This window comes from Ammodytes marinus (assembly GCF_949987685.1).
Source record: "Ammodytes marinus genome assembly, chromosome: 4".
NCBI lineage: Eukaryota > Metazoa > Chordata > Actinopteri > Uranoscopiformes > Ammodytidae > Ammodytes > Ammodytes marinus.
Genome location: NC_137233.1, coordinates 30,737,061 through 30,755,752, shown reverse-complemented (window position 1 = coordinate 30,755,752; position 18,692 = coordinate 30,737,061). Strand labels below are relative to the sequence as shown.

The 18,692-nt window shown below is 39.9% G+C and overlaps 1 protein-coding gene across 3 annotated transcripts in view; it reads left to right on the top strand.

Annotated features, from left to right (window-relative positions):
- Positions 1 to 18,692, top strand: part of scn8ab (sodium channel, voltage gated, type VIII, alpha subunit b) — a gene marked incomplete at its 5' end in the record, with an annotated part of 44,151 nt that overhangs the window by 22,554 nt on the left and 2,905 nt on the right. The window contains 15 exons of one of the 3 annotated variants that reach the window (XM_080026295.1): positions 1,048 to 1,177; positions 1,824 to 2,062; positions 3,856 to 4,029; positions 4,496 to 4,852; positions 4,979 to 5,152; positions 5,316 to 5,609; positions 7,223 to 7,340; positions 7,497 to 7,651; positions 8,595 to 8,768; positions 12,759 to 12,881; positions 15,906 to 16,190; positions 16,288 to 16,341; positions 16,438 to 16,575; positions 18,015 to 18,119; positions 18,230 to 18,500. In XM_080026295.1, the coding sequence (XP_079882421.1) occupies positions 1,048 to 1,177; positions 1,824 to 2,062; positions 3,856 to 4,029; positions 4,496 to 4,852; positions 4,979 to 5,152; positions 5,316 to 5,609; positions 7,223 to 7,340; positions 7,497 to 7,651; positions 8,595 to 8,768; positions 12,759 to 12,881; positions 15,906 to 16,190; positions 16,288 to 16,341; positions 16,438 to 16,575; positions 18,015 to 18,119; positions 18,230 to 18,500 (2,791 nt within the window). Of the gene's footprint in view, positions 1 to 1,042; positions 1,178 to 1,823; positions 2,063 to 3,855; positions 4,030 to 4,495; positions 4,853 to 4,978; positions 5,153 to 5,312; positions 5,610 to 7,222; positions 7,341 to 7,496; positions 7,652 to 8,594; positions 8,769 to 12,758; positions 12,882 to 15,905; positions 16,191 to 16,287; positions 16,342 to 16,437; positions 16,576 to 18,014; positions 18,120 to 18,229; positions 18,501 to 18,692 lie in introns of all 3 variants that reach the window. The other 2 variants (XM_080026294.1, XM_080026293.1) reach the window with 2 other exon arrangements.

The window sequence follows — 18,692 nt, the reverse complement described above, 5'->3', positions numbered from 1 at the left end:
AACCAGCTGAAACAGTATCTGGGAAACGTGCTGCTTTACTGGCATCTTGATTATAATTGCATTGATTAATATCTAACAATGACGCAATACAATAACAGCCCTCCTAAGTTCCACTAACAATTTTATCGCCAAGCTTTTACTTATACAGCCATTGTCTTTCAAATTAAACAAGGTTATCAAAGCATTTTACTGGAAATCGTTCATTCTCATTGGCTTTCCACATCCAGGCCCATACGGTTCTAACCATGATTTTAAACACCCTATTACTCCTGTTTCAATTTCACTCTTTCTGCCTCCCTTTCTTTCCTTCCTTTGCCCGTTCATCCCCTTTTCCTGACCCAATGGATGGTGCAAGAATAAATCTGAACTTTTTCTATTACAGTATTTCTACTCATGCTAGAGCATGGAAGACCCCCTCTCTTATTCTTAACCAAATTGACCTGCTTTTACCTTGTTTACCACTCAAATTTAGCATGGTGTAACAGCAAATGTTGTCTTGAGTTCCCCTCCGTTCTTGGCATGCATGCCATTGCATGCAGTCAAATGTTGTTTACCGAGGAGTTGTAGTCATGTACTGTGCAGTGCACTGTAAAGGGTTTCCAAGTGTACCGTAAACTCTCAAATAAAAGCCAGTACTTGAATACATTCTGCTTACTAGCATTTAAAAACTAGAAAAACGAGGGAAATTAGAAATAAGGTCCTATTTTAAATAATAGTTTTAATAAAGACCTGGTTCTCTCCTCAGTTATGGTAAAATAGGGCAACTATTTGAGAATTTACTGTATGTATTAGAAATGTTTTTTATAATACAGGAAATGCTTGAATTGAACAAATCGGGTAATTTGTGGGGAATCTAACATTTTATATAAATAAAAAGAAAAGGTTTTTTATGTTAAAAATCAGGTTTCTTCATTTTCTGAGCAGACCCATGGTGTCATGGTTCATATTATAGTTAACTTAATAGCATGAGTTTAATGTGTAATGTTTGAGTGTGCATTCATGTGAGTACTACCTCTGACTTGATATTGTGTCTATCTCTGAGTACAGACGGACGTGGAGATTAAGAAGAAGCACTCTGGCTCTCTCATGGTATCTGTGGACCAGCTCAACTCCTCCTTTAAAGAGAAGGACCGTGCCAACAGTCAGATGAGCGTGGTCACCAACACACTGCTAGAGGGTACAGTGCACAGTTCTTCTTTGTCAAAATAGTTTACACAGGGGGCGCTTTTAGCTCAGTTGGTAAGGCGTCCCCCTCCCGGGCCGGGCCCAGCAGCAGACCCGGGTTCGATTCCCACCCGCGGTCGTTCTCTGCATGTCACTTCCCTCTCTGCCCCATTTCACCTCTGTCTCTCTGCACTATCAAATAAAGCATAAAAATGCCCAAAAAAATATCTTAAAAAAAAAGTAGTTTACACCTAAGCCATTTAAAGTCAAATTTAGAAATATGATTGTGTATTATTCAGATGGAAACATGCAATTACATTTACATTAGTAATTGAATATGTGTTTACTGTTTTTGTTATACGTATATACAGTGTATTGTTTGCATTAGATCTGAATATGGAAATGGCATCAGTAGACAGACTGGTGTCAACAAACTGTCAGCTGTCGTACAAATTCCATTTTCCTCCCACCTGACTGAGATATGATCACAATTCAAGACAGCTGTGGTCCAGGTGTTGCACTAGATAATGTTTGACATTTTTCCTTATACAGATACAGATGGCATTTACCTGTTGTTCACCGGGATGTGTATGGTTTTGGAAACACTATTTAGCCCTTTCTTCTAACTTTTTCTTCTACTCCTTTATCTCTTCCTGCAGAGTTGGAGGAGTCTCAGAGAAAGTGTCCTCCCTTTTGGTACAAATTTGCCAACATCTTCCTCATCTGGGAGTGCTTCCCCTTTTGGCTAAAGATCAAGCACGTTGTCTACTTGATTGTCATGGACCCATTTGTTGACCTGGCCATCACCATCTGTATCGTCCTCAACACCCTCTTCATGGCCATGGAGCACTACCCAATGACTGAACAATTTGAGGGGGTCTTGTCTGTTGGCAACCTGGTAAGAAACTGCAGTCCTTCCTTTGTACAACTCTCTGCTTTACCACTGCCATTTGTCTACAGAGGAGATTACATGCCAGTTTATCTCTTGCACGGAAATGAATATTCTTTCGACCAATCAACGAGCTGCATTGTGTAGCTCCACCCTCTTGGGACCTTTTCGGGACGCTTGGTACCCCAACAGAAGGGTGACAAAAATAGGTGCGGCATGGTACCCTACCCGACTTTTGACAGTGGAAAAGCAAACAATTGCATGCTGTACCGAACAGTACTGCTCAGTGGAAACTAGGATAACATCTCTGTCAGATGTTACAGAAGCATTACAGGTTCAGTTTTCCCCACCTATACGTATAACCTCTAAAACCAATACATCAATGCATCACTTGGTATGTGCACTTAAGAAAAACACACACGCATAGTGTAATAGAGGAGTCTGATGGGGTCTCATTAAAGATTTAGTTCCATTTTAATGTAGCCAGGCAGCCTGCTCCCCAAACTCTCATCGCCCCCACTCAGGTCATTCTCCTGCTTCCGCTGCATCCTGCTTACCTCAACTCTATTATATTTTCTCTCTCTCTCTCTCTCTGTCTCACACTCCCTCCCTCCCTCCCTCACTCCCTCGCTCACTCACTCACTCCCTCCCTCCCTCCCTCCCTCACTCGCTCGCTCACTCGCTCACTCACTCACTCACTCACTCACTCACTCACTCACTCACTCACTCACTCACTCACTCACTCACTCACTCACTCACTCACTCACTCACTCACTCACTCACTCACTCACTCACTCACTCACTCAATAAATAGTAGTCATAATAATAATAATAATAAGGCTTGCCACTGATCTGTCAGGAATTGTTTTGTCAGAGAGTACAAATTAACCAAATGTTCAGCAGACATTTTGATTTGTCTGTGCTCTGCCCTTGCTGTCAGATATCACCATATCACAGCTGTCTGAGGAGTATTGTCAGTACTTTAGACAGGATATGAGGTCATAGGAACTGGCATGGTGTCAGGACTGAAACAGGAACTGAAGTCAGAGGAATCAGCAGTGATGGATGGTGCAGTATGAATCATTGGGTATTCTCTGCAGCACTGATTAGCCACATTATTAGCTGTTGTGTCTAAGCCCCCTGAGGCAAATTGTTATTCCTGACACTTTGCTATATAAATATTACTGGCTTGACTTGAATTGAGTGTTGTTGGGACAATACAGGCTCAGAATACTACAGCTCCATATGAATTCTGCTGGAACACGGTGCCATTGCTCCGTGACCTTGCCCAGACTCAGACTCTCACTCTTAGCAAATCCCAATCCATTTTTAATCAGCACTACATCAAATAAAATGCAATGTAAGCAAGACAGTTTTCCAGCTTTCTGCACTCAATATTCCTCAAGACTTCTAGAAAGAGGAAAGGCACTTACCATTAGTGCTGTTATGCCATTATTATTGGACCTTCTACAGTAATTTTAAAATATTTAATTAATGTTGTTAAATTTTAGATTCACATATAGTAAGCCCAATGAAACCAAACGTTAATCATCTGTTAATGCTACCGTTACCAAGGCCTGCTTTTCAGAAAGTTACGTCATGCTGTAGGCCTAAAAGCCTGAGAAATAAAACAATCGTAAATCCCGTATTTGTTTACATTTGATTTATCGCTCACTTTGCACATCCTTCCTTATCATCATCATGTTTCACCTTGAAATACATCACACATTGTTGTGGACCACTTTAATTACATTTTTTTACTGAGCTTGTGATATTGTCATATTATGTGTGTGGGTCTACAGGTTTTCACAGGAATCTTTGCCGGGGAGATGTTTGCCAAGCTGGTGGCTATGGATCCTTACTACTACTTCCAGGGGGGCTGGAACTGCTTTGACGGCTTCATTGTGACCCTGAGTTTAGTTGAGCTGGGACTGGCTGACGTGGAAGGTCTGTCAGTGCTCAGGTCATTCCGATTGGTAAGTGCAAGAGAGTCGACAGAGATGGGCAGGACTTGTTAACCTCTTCTGGACCTCATTTCCGTGAGGCTGAAAAGATTGATTATAAAAATATTCATCTTTTAACCGTTAACTGCAAAATGTTGATTTCTATTTATGACCATCACATCTCTCTCTTCAAAGCTCCAAATCAAATCCAAGTTATCTACAACTACAATAGTAAATAATGGATCTATCTATATATGATATATTTGTATATATTATAGTTATCTATTTGATAAAACTGATCCTTCTCAATGTCTATATCATGGGCCGGACCAAGTTCCATTCACATGCTGCGAGTCAGTACATTTGTGTCACAGGACCTTTTTCAAATCAAATTAAAGCATACACGAGTCATTTTACAATCAAACTACTTTTAGATCCTTTGCCTTAGTATTAATAGCGGTGCAATAATACTGTTTCATGTTTGTTTTTTTCCTTGTAGTTGAGAGTGTTCAAACTGGCCAAATCGTGGCCCACCCTCAACATGCTGATCAAGATCATCGGTAACTCGGTGGGAGCTCTGGGTAACCTGACCCTGGTGCTGGCCATCATTGTCTTCATCTTCGCCGTGGTGGGCATGCAGCTGTTTGGCAAAAGCTACAAGGACTGCGTGTGTAAGATCGCCCTGGACTGTGAACTGCCTCGCTGGCACATGCACGACTTCTTCCACTCCTTCCTGATTGTGTTCAGAGTGCTGTGTGGCGAGTGGATCGAGACCATGTGGGACTGTATGGAGGTGGCCGGACAGACCATGTGCCTCACCGTCTTCATGATGGTCATGGTCATTGGAAACCTGGTGGTAAGTTAAGACACAGTGTAAACGCTATTCAATGATAGTACCCCCCCGTTTTCCAAGTTGTGAACTATCCATTTCAACCAGTGCATTAGTTCCAGCTTTTTTGTGGTGTCTTTTTTTCTTCCTGAGGTGTTGAACCTGTTCCTGGCTCTGCTGCTGAGCTCTTTCAGCGCGGACAACCTCGCCGCCACAGATGACGACGGTGAGCCCAACAACCTCCAGCTCGCCATGGCCCGCATTAAGATAGGGATCGCCTGGTTCAAGGTTAACATGCGCCTCTTTATGGACACAGTCATCAAGAAGGTAACACATATTTCCAAAAACTATATGCATGACCAGTTTTTTTGGTTGTTGAATAAATGTTACATGAAAGTGCGTTTTTGTCAGACAGTTGTATTATGACATACTTGTTTACTAGTAGCCTTTTCTGTTTGGTATGTTTCTATGCTACCATTCTGACGAGCAGCCCATAGAGGATGAACAGAAGCCTCTGGATGAGATGTACGAGAAGAAGCTCAACTGCATCGCGAACCACACAGTGGACATCAACCGTGAACTGGACTATGCTAAGAATGGCAACGGCACCACCAGCGGCATTGGAAGCAGTGTGGGAAAGTATATGATCGACGAGGACTACATGTCCTTCATCCACAACCCCAACCTCACTGTCTGTGTCCCTATCGCGGTCGGCGAGTCAGACTTTGAAAACCTAAACACGGAAGACTTCAGCAGTGAATCGGACGTGGAGAACAGTAAAGATGTGAGTAGTAAGGACTGGATAAGAGTGTGAGAATGGGAGAGATGTTAGCAGAGCGGTAGCAGCAGTGATGTCACTCCCTTTAGAATGTGATGATAGTTTGGGTAAATGTTTGCTTGGCGGGAGGGAGACTTTGTGGTGGTTTTACTATGGACAGTTTTTAATAGATAATATCATGGCCAATTCAGAGATTTACCATTGCTGCTACTTTCCTTTTATTTAAATAACTTGTTATTTCCAAATTGATGTTCTAAATGTGATAGTCAAACAAAATTCCATATTCAAGTTATGTTTACAAAAAAGTTGACTTAATCATGTCATATAAGGGCAAGTATTAAGTCCGAGTGCACGTGTGTAAATGTGTGTGTTTCGTTTGTGCCCATTTGGCATCTTTTGATCCATTAGGCAGAACTGGTCTGAACTGCCACACCGAAGACATTGAGTTAACGTGACATTTACGAACATCCATTTAGACACAGGAGCCGTAACACTGAGCCTGAGTGCTGACCCTGCAGACAGATGCTGGAGACAAAGGCAGCCCTGACTAGACAACAGACAGAATGAAACGTACTGTCTGCAGTATAGTGTGAATGGGCAAGAAGGGTAAAGCCCATCCAAAAGCTTGTAGAGAAGCCTGAAGCGTGGGTCACCTTGACCTGGTTAGCAGAACAAACAAAGAAGATAATGCAGCACTACTGGATCTGCACCAGGTCTTCATATGCGACTGGGCCGAGCACACACAACAATCTTCCCTGCACCACAGCCAGCCATGAGCTGTATACTGCAGCGAGTAGACACAGACAGAGCTGCTAACAGCCATCCAGAGGAGCAGGGATCCATCTAGCTGTTTGAGGGAGAGAAAGAGCACAGAGAGAGGGAGTAGTGGTGGAGTGCGTGAGAATGTGGGCCTTTGCTGATGACTTAAAATCATAAAGTGCAGTATCATTCTCTAGGGAATTGAATTGGCTGAGTGTCTGCATGTGCGCAGATGTGTGTTCTTTATTGCAATAGGACTCCTATGCTGGTGGTGGTTACTTTGCCCTGCCTCACCTTGACCGTTTATTAAGGCGTCACATGATTTATTGGTACAGGTCAACTTACCAAAACATGCAATAGTTTGAGTGTCATAAAATGAGAAGAAATCGGTAATAGGCATCCAAAATATAATTAGTATACACTTTTTATACTTACAGTGTTTGTCATCCCAACCAATTTTTTTTGTGTTTTGAACTGATTTGTTGTAAAGCATTTGTTTAATTCTTTAAATTATGATCATAAATAAATTAATCCTTTATCAATGAAGAATTTGTATGTATGCATGTATAACAATGACCACCATTACCAGTGCAATCAATCAATGGTTAAGTTTAATTACTCCTACGTGAATGTTAGAATAAATCAACAGGCAAGAGAGGAGACCAAGCACCACAACATGTATGCTTCTAGCAATAAATCACGTCACACACATAAACCCAAAGGGGCATTAATGTAATGGCTGTGCTGGCACTGTGCCATAGCCATTTTGACTTTAGCATCTCTTTGCTTTAGCCTGTGATGTTCATAGAGAAGATCAGAGGTTTGAACTGATCTCTTTGGTTCCTCTGCTTTGGTCCTAGCTGGATGACACCAGTTCATCTGAGGGCAGCACCATAGACATCAAGCCTGATGTGGACGATGTTGCGGTGGTGGAGGTAGTGGAAGAGTATCTTGACCCATCGGCCTGTTGGACACCTGGTACGTGATGTTTATTATCAAAAACAATAAAGAAACAGGAAGTACCATTGAACATATTACACGAATGGCACTGTGATACATTTTGGATTGGGTAGAATGATGCATCTGTCTCTTCTGTGTGTATCAGCTGTTATTGTGTTTTTATTTGACATACAGAGTGTATTGCCAAATACCCGTGTTGTGATACTCCCATCACGTTCGGCTGGGGAAAACATTGGTGGTTCCTGAGGAAGACCTGCTACCTGATTGTGGAACACAACTGGTTTGAAACCCTCATCATCTTCATGATCTTGCTCAGCAGTGGAGCCCTGGTAAAATACATACACATTGCACACACTCAAGGATCAGTCAGTGCGTTTACATGCAGACTCATAATTGGGTAAATAAACTAATAAGACTTCAGCAGGACTTGTAAAATGCATGTAAACACCTTTATCAGATCTACTTCGCACACAAATAGGCACACTAACGGCACATTATGCTCCAGCCATTTATAGAATCTTTGAAAGGCCATGTATACTCAGACGCGGTCCGTTCGAGTGGCAAGTTCGGTATATGTCTTAATCCAATCTAGTTGTCCCATGGAAACGCACTGAGTGTTCCCACTTTTGTATTCACAAACTTCATACTTACGCCACATCACAGAAAATGAAACAATCCCATAAGGGTGTGTGCAAGGAAGAGGATCTCCTGCTTTTCTTCTAAAGCTCCTCTCGAGATGATTGTTGCTAATGGACAGGAAAGTGCTGTAATGCACCAACTGTTAAACCAGCAGTATCCAGCTTAGGTTTGCAGTTTTCTGGAGTGGGAAGGCCTGCTGTGGGTGAATCAAAACACTTACTGTATGTGCTGAAGAATGGATGCTGGCATTGGACAATGGAAAACTGAGGGAAATGATCCCAGTTATTCATCAACTAGTTTTCCATGCAAACAACTCATTCTCTGAAATGGTAGACTTATCACAAAAGCGGCAATAACACAATTGAAGATGTTTTTAGAACAGTTTAAAATTTAACTCTGACATTCTTTAGCGAAATCCAAAGTATACACCAAGTATAGATCATTGTATTAGTTGATAAAGATTTCAGGACATTTCTTCTTGCCATTTTCATCTGTTTTGTAGATATCAAACATTAAACAAAGCCGCTGTAAGGCATACCTCGCAGTTTACTCATTTGCAACATCAACATTTGTGTCAATGGTAAATGCTGAAAGAGATCAAAGAATCCATTGTCCTCTCTACTGCTCTTTTAGGCCTTTGAGGATGTGTACATTGAGCAGAGGAAGACCATCAAAATCATTTTGGAGTATGCTGACCGAGTTTTCACCTATATCTTCATCCTGGAGATGTTGCTAAAATGGGTTGCCTACGGCTTTCACAAGTACTTCACTAACGCTTGGTGCTGGTTGGACTTCTTTATTGTGGATGTAAGTATATTACCGTTTAGTTGATTACTTAATTAACAGTGCATGCCATTTGACATTTGGTTCGATTATATTTTTAAGATTACAACATAAATAGAAGGCATTGATTTGAGAGATTTCCTTATTGGCAAACGTAACCATAGGATTATACGCAAACACTTAAAGGGGCCGAGCACAAACAAAAAAAACAAACAGACAACGTAAAACAGCACTGATAGTAACCTGTTATCACATAAAAAACAATCAACATTTTGGATAAAACTTACATTATTATCCTGCCTATCCAGGGCACATTGTCTATTGGGGAAACAAAGATGCCTTTGTAGTTTATATTCTCATACTGTACACTTTGACCAAATGGCCAAGAAAACAAAAAAAAAACATGGTCAACTGAACATGCTGAAACTTTTTAATCTGCCTGCTGAAAATGAGTGGCACTAGTATGGCTTCAGTGTGATGTAGAAATACCAGTCTTTTCAGAAAACTAGACAGTAAAAGTCGGCATATAATGTGATATTACTGGTACATTGATAAGAGGGCTATGTCTGTCCCACAGACCTCATTGTCAATTTCATAGCCTACCATTACCACGGTGCCATTTGAAATGTTTGGCTCATGACAGCAGCACATCAGCAGCAGATACCTTTAAACCTTGGTATAATACAGAGATCCTCTCAACATGTGGACTGCTGAGTCCTTCAATGTGTTTCTACCTGACAATTACTGTTGCACACATATGTTTGTCCTATTCTGTCATTTATGCATGATGATTTCCTCACTTGTGTCTCACTCCTCTGTTTGTATTTGAAAAAGGAAAATAAAAATGACGTGTTTTGCTTAAAGGCCCCATGAAATGGGGTCCTTACTTTCTTAAAACAGAGCCAGACTGATAAGTAAAGCAATTTACAGGTTTTAAACTGAATGGGATGAAAGGCAACGAGAGGAAAGGCGAGCAATATTGCAGACTAAGTTCTAAAAAGCTTCTGTACTGTTTTCTATAAAAGTGTAACAACTACAGTAGCAAGCACTGGACTGCACATTGACTGACAGCATGATTGATCTTTCCACAAGCAGCTGATCATGGGACGTGTTGGTGTTGGGCAGCTTTTCCTGTTTCCTGTTGAAACAGGAATTTGATTTGAATTATTTTCAGATACCATAAGATAATTGTTACCTCGAGCCAAGGTTATATTATTTGATAGGATAAAGCCAATTCTTATTGATAAGCACAGGAGCAGGATTTATGTTCATAATTACATTTCCATTGCACGATGAGGTCAATGTTAATTGTTTCCTTTTCTCTGGAAAGACGTGCTTTCCGGGATCTTAAAAGAGTCCTTTTATGGTGTCTTTAGCTGTTTGGCTGTTGTCGTAGAAAATAAAAATCAGAATTTGGAGAAAATAAACTTGCTGCATCAAATGGTATGGACTATTGAGTATAGAGAAGCCCACTATTTTGTTGTGTGTCAGCCATTTTGTTGTGGTCACTGAATTCCCAAGGTAAAATTATTGTGCCCTACTACAGAGTGGAAGCCACCATTAAAAAAGTAAAAGTATTTAACATGATGGTTAATAACCAGATACTGCTTTATATCTGATATAATGCATTGTGTAGGACCTGTCCACATACACAATTTCCCTATAACCCTAATTCAAACGGTCAGTGAACAATTTCAAATACAGCCTCAGATTTTTTTTTCTCATAATTCAGATTATTTTTCTCAGATTATTGTAATCTATTTTAATATTCTTTTTGGTGTCCTAATCCTCTGACATGTGTTTGATGATGTGTTATATTTTGTGCTAAGTCATGTATTGGTTGATAAGTCTGTTATCCCTTGACCAACAATTTTTCAATGCCCTTGACTTCGAGGTGCCAGTCTGTCTGTGATTCAATATTGACATCCTTAGCAATAGGATGAACTAATGTATGTTGTGCTGCTCCTGTTGTTTTCTGAACGTATGGGTCTGTTCCAATACCCACACTAAAGCCGGCCCTACACATTAAGCAATATACAGTTGCATAGGCCCTGGTCTCTAGAGGCCCCCTAGAATATATATATTTTTTAATGAACACAAGACAGTAATGAAAAAGATTAATTTTCTGGACAAAAATTGCCAACATGCCTTGCCATTTCCCCAACAAATAGTGACAAAGCAACAAACTCAAAATCCAGAATTTTGGTCGAATCTCCCATATGGAACAAGCACTCCCAGCATTCTGTGATAACAACAACAACAACAACAACAACAACAACAACAAAAACAACAACAATAACAATAATAATAATAATAATAATAATAATAATAATAATAATAATAATAATAATAATAATAATAATAATAATAATAATAATAATAATAATAATAACTTTAAAAAGTCCACTCATATGGAAATAAGATCTTCACAATCTATTCTTGGACACTTTGACGCGCTACAAGTTAAGAAATTAATTAAGAAATTGGTATCATTATTTTTTTATTTTGCCACAGCAGCAGGTTATGTCCTTAAATGTCTGCGTGGTGGATGTGTCAACCATAACTGCACATGATTTACATTAAGAAGTTCCTAGTAAGAAATTATAATGACTCATTGCCATGTGAAGCGGCAACATGCTTCAATTAGAGGGGCCCCAAAGCAAATCCTGCTCCAGGCCCCCTAAAGTCTAGAGCCGGCCCACCAAACTGTAACTAAGGGAAAGGTGCATCACGTGTGGGTTGACTTTTTCAAACATTTCAAACACACTTGCCCACTACCTCGTGAATGTCACAAGATGACAAATATAATGTAGTACAATGCAATAGCCCTCCAATACATAACCTCTTAGGTAACTCTTTAGATTTGAGTCTATATTGCATTGGAATGCAGTGTATGGTGCTTTAGTTCATTGGTCCACCCTTTGCATCTAAAAAGTATATTGTCATCAGAATGATACATTCTCAAAATGTCTGCATTGGCCCATTTGTACTCTAATCTTCACCAAAATAAGTGATTAATCGTAGGACTTAAAATAATTAACCTTTTATCAGTGTGAGCCGGCTTCTCTATTTAACAAAATAAAATAAAGCTAAATTTTACGGCTTGGTGACATAGTAAAACGGAGTCAAATTTTGTGGTGGGATCCAGTGCTTGTCACAGCTGTTGCAGAGTCCCTCAAAGAGAACCTCAAATATATGCAGGAATTGGCCCATGTGTTGTGCTGAAAAAAACGTATCCTGGCTTTCCATGCAAATCTCTACCCTAATGTTGACCTGTCCTCTCTCTCACAGCAGGTGCCTATAACTGTGTCTCTCTTTAAGTTAGGAGAGACGTTGTGCAGCTGTGGACAGAGACTGAGGGCTGGATGTTTGAGGGTCCAGGGTAAGGTTTATGTGCCGTGTTGGGACTCCTACTTTCACAGGTTATCCTCTCTCTTCTAACCCTGAAAGTTGTCCTCAACCTTCTGCGTATTTCTCTCCCCTTCTTTAACTGAGATGCTCTCTGGTGTTGAAACTGTACTGTTTTGTACCGTACTGTGTGTATACTATCGTGTCATATTGATTTAGTGTTTGTGAATACATCTCTCCTCTAATTATTTTCCCTTTGTTTGACTCTTTATCTTCTCTCCCTCTCACTGTCAACCACAAGTTTCTTTCCAGGTGTGCTCACTGTGCTGTTAAGCTGGTTATCACGCCAGACTGGCTTGCCAAACTAAACCAAACGCAGACAAAACAAACTAACACATGACAAAAAACTAAAAAAGAAACCTTTGGTCATGTACACTTTTGACCTCTGTCTATTGTAATAAACCCTGTTTAACCGTGTTTTATATAGATACATATACTTGCACATATATAAACTACTGTGTATTTATATATATCTGTATATAACCGTTCAGCCATCCTTTACAGTATTTATAGAGCCCACCTCTCTCTCTATAACCCCTCTAACTATGTGGGTCCTCTCTTCCTTTGCCTCTGTCTTCCCCTCTCCTTCTGTCCCTATCTGTGTAGGTGTCAATAGTCAGCCTTATAGCTAATGCATTGGGCTACTCCGATCTAGGGCCGATTAAATCACTCAGGACACTGAGGGCCTTGAGACCCCTCAGGGCCCTGTCACGTTTTGAAGGGATGAGGGTAAGACCTAAGATACCAGGCAGCTGGTCCTTCTGCATGTCGATTGAATAACAGCATCAACGCATGCTAGAGATGGCAATGTAGAAACTTTAAAAAAAAAAAATTCTCAAAGGGGAAAGCTTTTACCAAAAAATAAGCTTTTTGCATGGATGCAGATCATCTCAGATGTCACAATACATCTGATTTGATTTATCATTATTCATTTCATATATTGTAAACTTAGTGCTATGAGCAAAACAGGTTGAGAAATCAAAATCATAACAGGGATTTTTGACCTGAATGAAAAAAAACACCTTCTAAAAAGAACTCAGCTTTGAACTATTCAGTACTACCTGAGAACAACCAGAGGTTGTTATGAACCATCCATCACACAAAACCTGTTTGAATCACACGATGGGGTCAATGTGGATTGTGGACTGAAATTATGCAATCCGGAAAAAACAAAACCCTTACTTGTTAAAGTGTTTCTGAGCTTCAGAGGCCCCCAGTTGTCATGCCATGTCACAAACAAATTGATATAGATATATTTGTGCATGCACTTGGTCAATTAAACTGTGTGTGCACGTTTGTTTTACAGTATGCACACACTTGATTTATCTTTGTTTCAACTGTGTAGTTTGCCCATTGTTCAAATTGACTCTAAAATGACCCCTGGAGGGCTCTGTACTGATATTTGCCTGAGAAAGACATATTTTCTTTCTATAACGATAATTGGGTTTTAATGATAGTTATTTGAATGTGTGATGGGTTGGATCAGCCTCTTGTTGCCGTGCTGACAAACACATCTTGTCAGTGTCTTAAGCTCAGCATCTTCTTACTGTCCTGTTATCTGATCTTATCACAGTTTGGCTTGGGCATTGTCACACTGGAAGATCAACAAACTTCTGGTTGCATACCCCCCTCCCCCCCTCCTCACCATCCTTCCTCACCACTCCTCAGTGAATGTCGTTACCATGATTTTCATTTTGCAGTAGTTATATACTTACTGATCCTATGGATGCTTTGTCTCTACATTATTAGGGAGAACATTAAAATAAATGTTGACATTTAATGTTTGCCTATATAGTTTTGGTTTATTTGGCTTCTGTTACCATGGCACCTCAGTGTTTGGAAATGCACATTCACATGGTATCCTCCTTTAGCTAATAGTGGTATCTCCTCCAACATGCCCACACTGCTTCAGTGCAGAATTAGCAAATACCTCATTTGCTCATTAGGCAACAATTGTAACCATGTAGCAGTTACAACACAGTCATTGTATGGGGAGCAATATGTGTTCACATTCAAGGAAAATTCCCTTGTCATCAATGTCGTTATTAGTCACATAAGCTGAGCAGCTTTATACGTAAGAGTTTGTACAATTTATACATCCGTACAATCCAAGGTGCAATATTTGAATAACCAGTTAAAGAATAATTGCCTTGTATAGGGGTGTAACAATATATGGTGGCACAATACAATGCAACACAACAATTGGAATATATGGATCTGAAGTTGAAAATGGAATGCAAAGTAATCTGTTCTAACCACTTGCCAGAAATAGGAAATTAAGTGTCATTAATTAACACATAACTGTCAGAAGTCTCAACTGCTGCATGGAAATGTTGGCAAGTTCACAGCCTTTAACAACGTCCTAAAGTGAAAACGCTTAAAATCATGGCATACAGTTAACAAAAATTACTCCAACCAAGTTCACACATGTACTCTTAATCTGCATTATTGTAAGAAATAAACTTTTGTCTTTTCATTTTTTTAGATATAGATATATGTAGAATTATTGTCTTTTTCAGTCAATTCTATTGTTTACCAATTTCACCAACAAGAAAAACAATAGGAATCATTCATAAACAGGGCATAGGCACACATCTGTCCTCAGCTGTGCATAATAATGATTTATGCAAAAATCAGGGATTCATCAAGTTTTTACTGAATTGGTTAATACAAATTCATAACCACCACAGACCATGTGTTTTTTTTTAGAAAGGATGAAGGCTCAGCTGTCTTAGTAAATGTTAACACAGACCGTTTAACTAAATGCAAATCATTTTAAAAACCACATTCACAAAAAAAAGCTTTTGAAAACAATATTTAAAACCGTCAAGTTACAAATGCATTGGTCAACTGTATTAAATAAGAGTTAAGTTGAGGACCTTTCCACCTCATCGGTTATTTTCATAATAAAAGTATTGAATAGAAACTACGTGGTCTTGGAAATACCCAACTCATGGATGTTTGTCCGATAACTTTGCGGGTCTCTCATCTTGGACGGACAAATCAACTGGTGCTCCTTGCTCTCCAGCTGTTTTATTGTTTTTATTCTGGGAAACACCACGGAAAAGTTTGCCTTCTCGGACTTCCACTTCATACACTATTGTTTAAATTTTCTTCAGTCTTGACATTTTTATTTCTTTGCTTCTCTCTAACAACAACTTCCTCTCTTTCTCCAAGATAAACCCCTAGGCAAAGGTATTTTCTTATAAAGGGTTATGGGAGCGTCGCAGTTCTTATGATGCAAATATTAGTCAAGTGTCAGTCCATTTAGAATAATTCAGATTCACTGACATACGCACAGTGGTAAAACAACATTACCCGGTGCGCATGATGAGTCCAATGGTTATTTGTGCATACAGTAAGAACATTTCTTCGCACACATATTAGTAAATGAGGCCCTATGTTTAAGAATGGCTTATCGGCAGTTATGACCAAATGATCAGTTATAGTTGGACCTTTACATTTTGTTTTAGCTCCAACTTTGTTAAAAATATAATGAGTGCATCAAACAGTGCACTGAATTGTGTGTTGTGCCAAATAATGAGCTTACAGTATTGCCATACCCCTTAGTGTTTTATTGTGATGGCCTCATCTTGTGCCAAGAAATCAGATAACACGGCTGGAGCGTCCAATGGAGGGAAAGAATGTGCATTTCTAAGTACAGTATCTCTGTGTTGATGTTATGTGTCAAGATATCCATGCTGGTGAGATTGCTAAATTTCAGTTACTCTGTTTCCTTATTGATGCCTTCAGGTTGTGGTGAACGCCCTGGTGGGTGCCATCCCCTCCATCATGAATGTACTGCTGGTGTGTCTTATCTTCTGGCTCATCTTCAGCATCATGGGTGTGAACCTGTTTGCTGGAAAGTATTACTACTGTTACAACGCTACATCTCAGGAGAACTTCCTCCCTGACGAAGTCAACAACAAAACAGAGTGTTTCAATCTCATCAATGCAAACCACAGTGAAGTCAGATGGAAAAACGTCAAGATCAATTTTGACAATGTGGGTGCGGGATACCTGGCCCTCCTGCAAGTGGTGAGAAAAACCTTATCCTGTCGCCTATCATTTGTTCTTGTCTGATTGGCAAGTGCTTAACCTGTTAACTAATGCAATGTGCCTGCCAACTTAACAGGCGACATTCAAAGGATGGATGGATATTATGTACGCAGCAATTGATTCTAGGAGGGTAAGCTTTTTTGAAGTTTTAAAAGTCTTGACTCCCGGATCATTAGATCTGAGTAACGCAATTTTGTAAAAATGTTCGCTTCTGCCACTTTTACAGGTTGAAGACCAGCCTATCTATGAGGACAACTTATACATGTACATCTACTTTGTCATCTTCATCATCTTTGGCTCGTTCTTCACCTTAAACCTCTTCATTGGTGTCATCATCGATAACTTCAACCAACAGAAGAAAAAGATAAGATTTCTTCTCCTCTTTCAAACTTTCAGAACAAGCTTGCTTGCTTGATGACTTAAAGCAGGGGTGTCCAAACTACGTCCCGCAAATTTTTAAAATATAATGTAATATGGCCCTTTTATTTATTTTTTATTTTTTTGGGAAAATCCATGAGATCCGGGATCTCGGCTGGCGACTATTTTCACCCAGCTGGACACTGGAGGCAATAGCAGTAAACACTGGGTGTATGAAAGGCATTTAACAATAGTCAATGATTTGCTCAGCCCTAACATTGACATTGGCCCCATGAAGGCTTGGGCCGGCTCTGAGGGGAAATGTGTCTGTTTAATTTGCAAGGAAAGTGTTGCCATGAAGAAGGATTACAATTTACGAAGACACTATGAAACTAAACATCAGAGCAGCTACATGTCCTGATAAATGTGTTATTTTTGCAAAGTGGCCCAGCCCTTCGCAGATTTTTCTGTATATGGCCCTCAGTGAAAAAAGTTTGGACACCCCTGACTTAAAGGAACAGTCTTGCAGGAAATATGGTTATACGCTTTTTTAGATACAACTCTTATTTCTGCCCATATCATTGTGAAGCTAACACCAGCGAAGACTGGGAACAAGGGAAAAGGTTTATTTATGAGTTTGAGAGGAACTGGTTGGAGGTTGTGTGCTAAGCTAAGATACTTTGCTGCTGGCGGTAGTTTCACATTGTAATGTACAGGTGTGAGAATGGTGAGGGGACTAACTACTGGCAAACAAAGCGAATTAGCAAAGTTCCACAAAATGTTGTATTATTCCTTTGGGGTCATCCCTATGTTTCCACATTTGTAATATTATTATTTTCTTTTTTTAAATAAGGCCCTATGTTCCCACAGCCCTATGTTCCTCTAATTGGCGATTTGGGTTAAGGCATCACAGCTGGTTGGTGAGGGTAAAAGGACAGGAAGAGGTTAGAAAAGGAGGGGGGAGGAGGAGGGGGAGCTTGTGGTGTAGTGGTTAGAGCGCAATAGAGTCTCAGTCCTCAGAAGCAGCAGACGTGTCCGATTCCAGCCCGTGGTCGCTCTCTGCATGTCATTCCCCTCTCTGACCCATTTCAGCTCTGTCTCTCCTAACTGTCTAATAAAAAAAGCATTAAAATGCCAAAAATAGTCTTTAAAAAAAATGAATAGGAGTGAGACCGACCGACCGACCGACCGACACACACACACACACACACACACACAGTATATACTTTTCTCTATTATATGGTTAGATTATTTAGGAATGTGGGAATGCAGGACTATGGGAACATAGAGCTGTGGGAACATACACATGGTCCCATTCCTTTTCAAGCTGAGGAGATTTTTTTCTATATAGTCTTAACCCAGTTCAACTATATTTGGACTAGTAGCAGGATTTAGGGTCTAAAAGTTTTTGCAGATTATAACCAAATTGTCTTTATCCCTTTTCACTTCGGAGGTCAGGATATCTTCATGACGGAAGAGCAGAAAAAATACTACAATGCCATGAAGAAACTAGGGTCGAAGAAGCCACAGAAACCAATACCCAGGCCTGCGGTAAATACTCTTTTACATTCTCCAACTTCACCACCAAGCCGATTTTCAATGTATTAATGAAAATACGGAGAAAAAGAATGCAAAACTGATTCCTTCCTTTTCTTTTCCAGAACAAAGTTCAGGGCATGGTGTTTGACTTTGTGACGCAGCAGGTGTTCGACATCTCCATCATGATCCTCATCTGTCTCAACATGGTCACCATGATGGTGGAGACAGATGACCAGTCTGATGAGACTGAGGAGGTGCTTTACTGGGTCAACTTCTTCTTCATCGTGGTCTTCACTGGCGAGTTTTTACTAAAGATCTTCTCACTGCGTCAGTACTACTTCACCAACGGCTGGAACATCTTTGATGTGGTGGTGGTCATCCTTTCAATCGTGGGCAAGTATTAAAAGGGAAAAATAAAGCATTCATTTGCAGCTTCATTTGAAATATCTCAGATATTTCCCATATAAAAAATGGTCTTTAAAGGCATGCACGCACATTGTCCACAAAAATGAAGATACTTTGACACTTTCCTTGAGTGGCATGAAGCCATGCATTTTATAAATTTTTTTTTTAAAGATACATTTT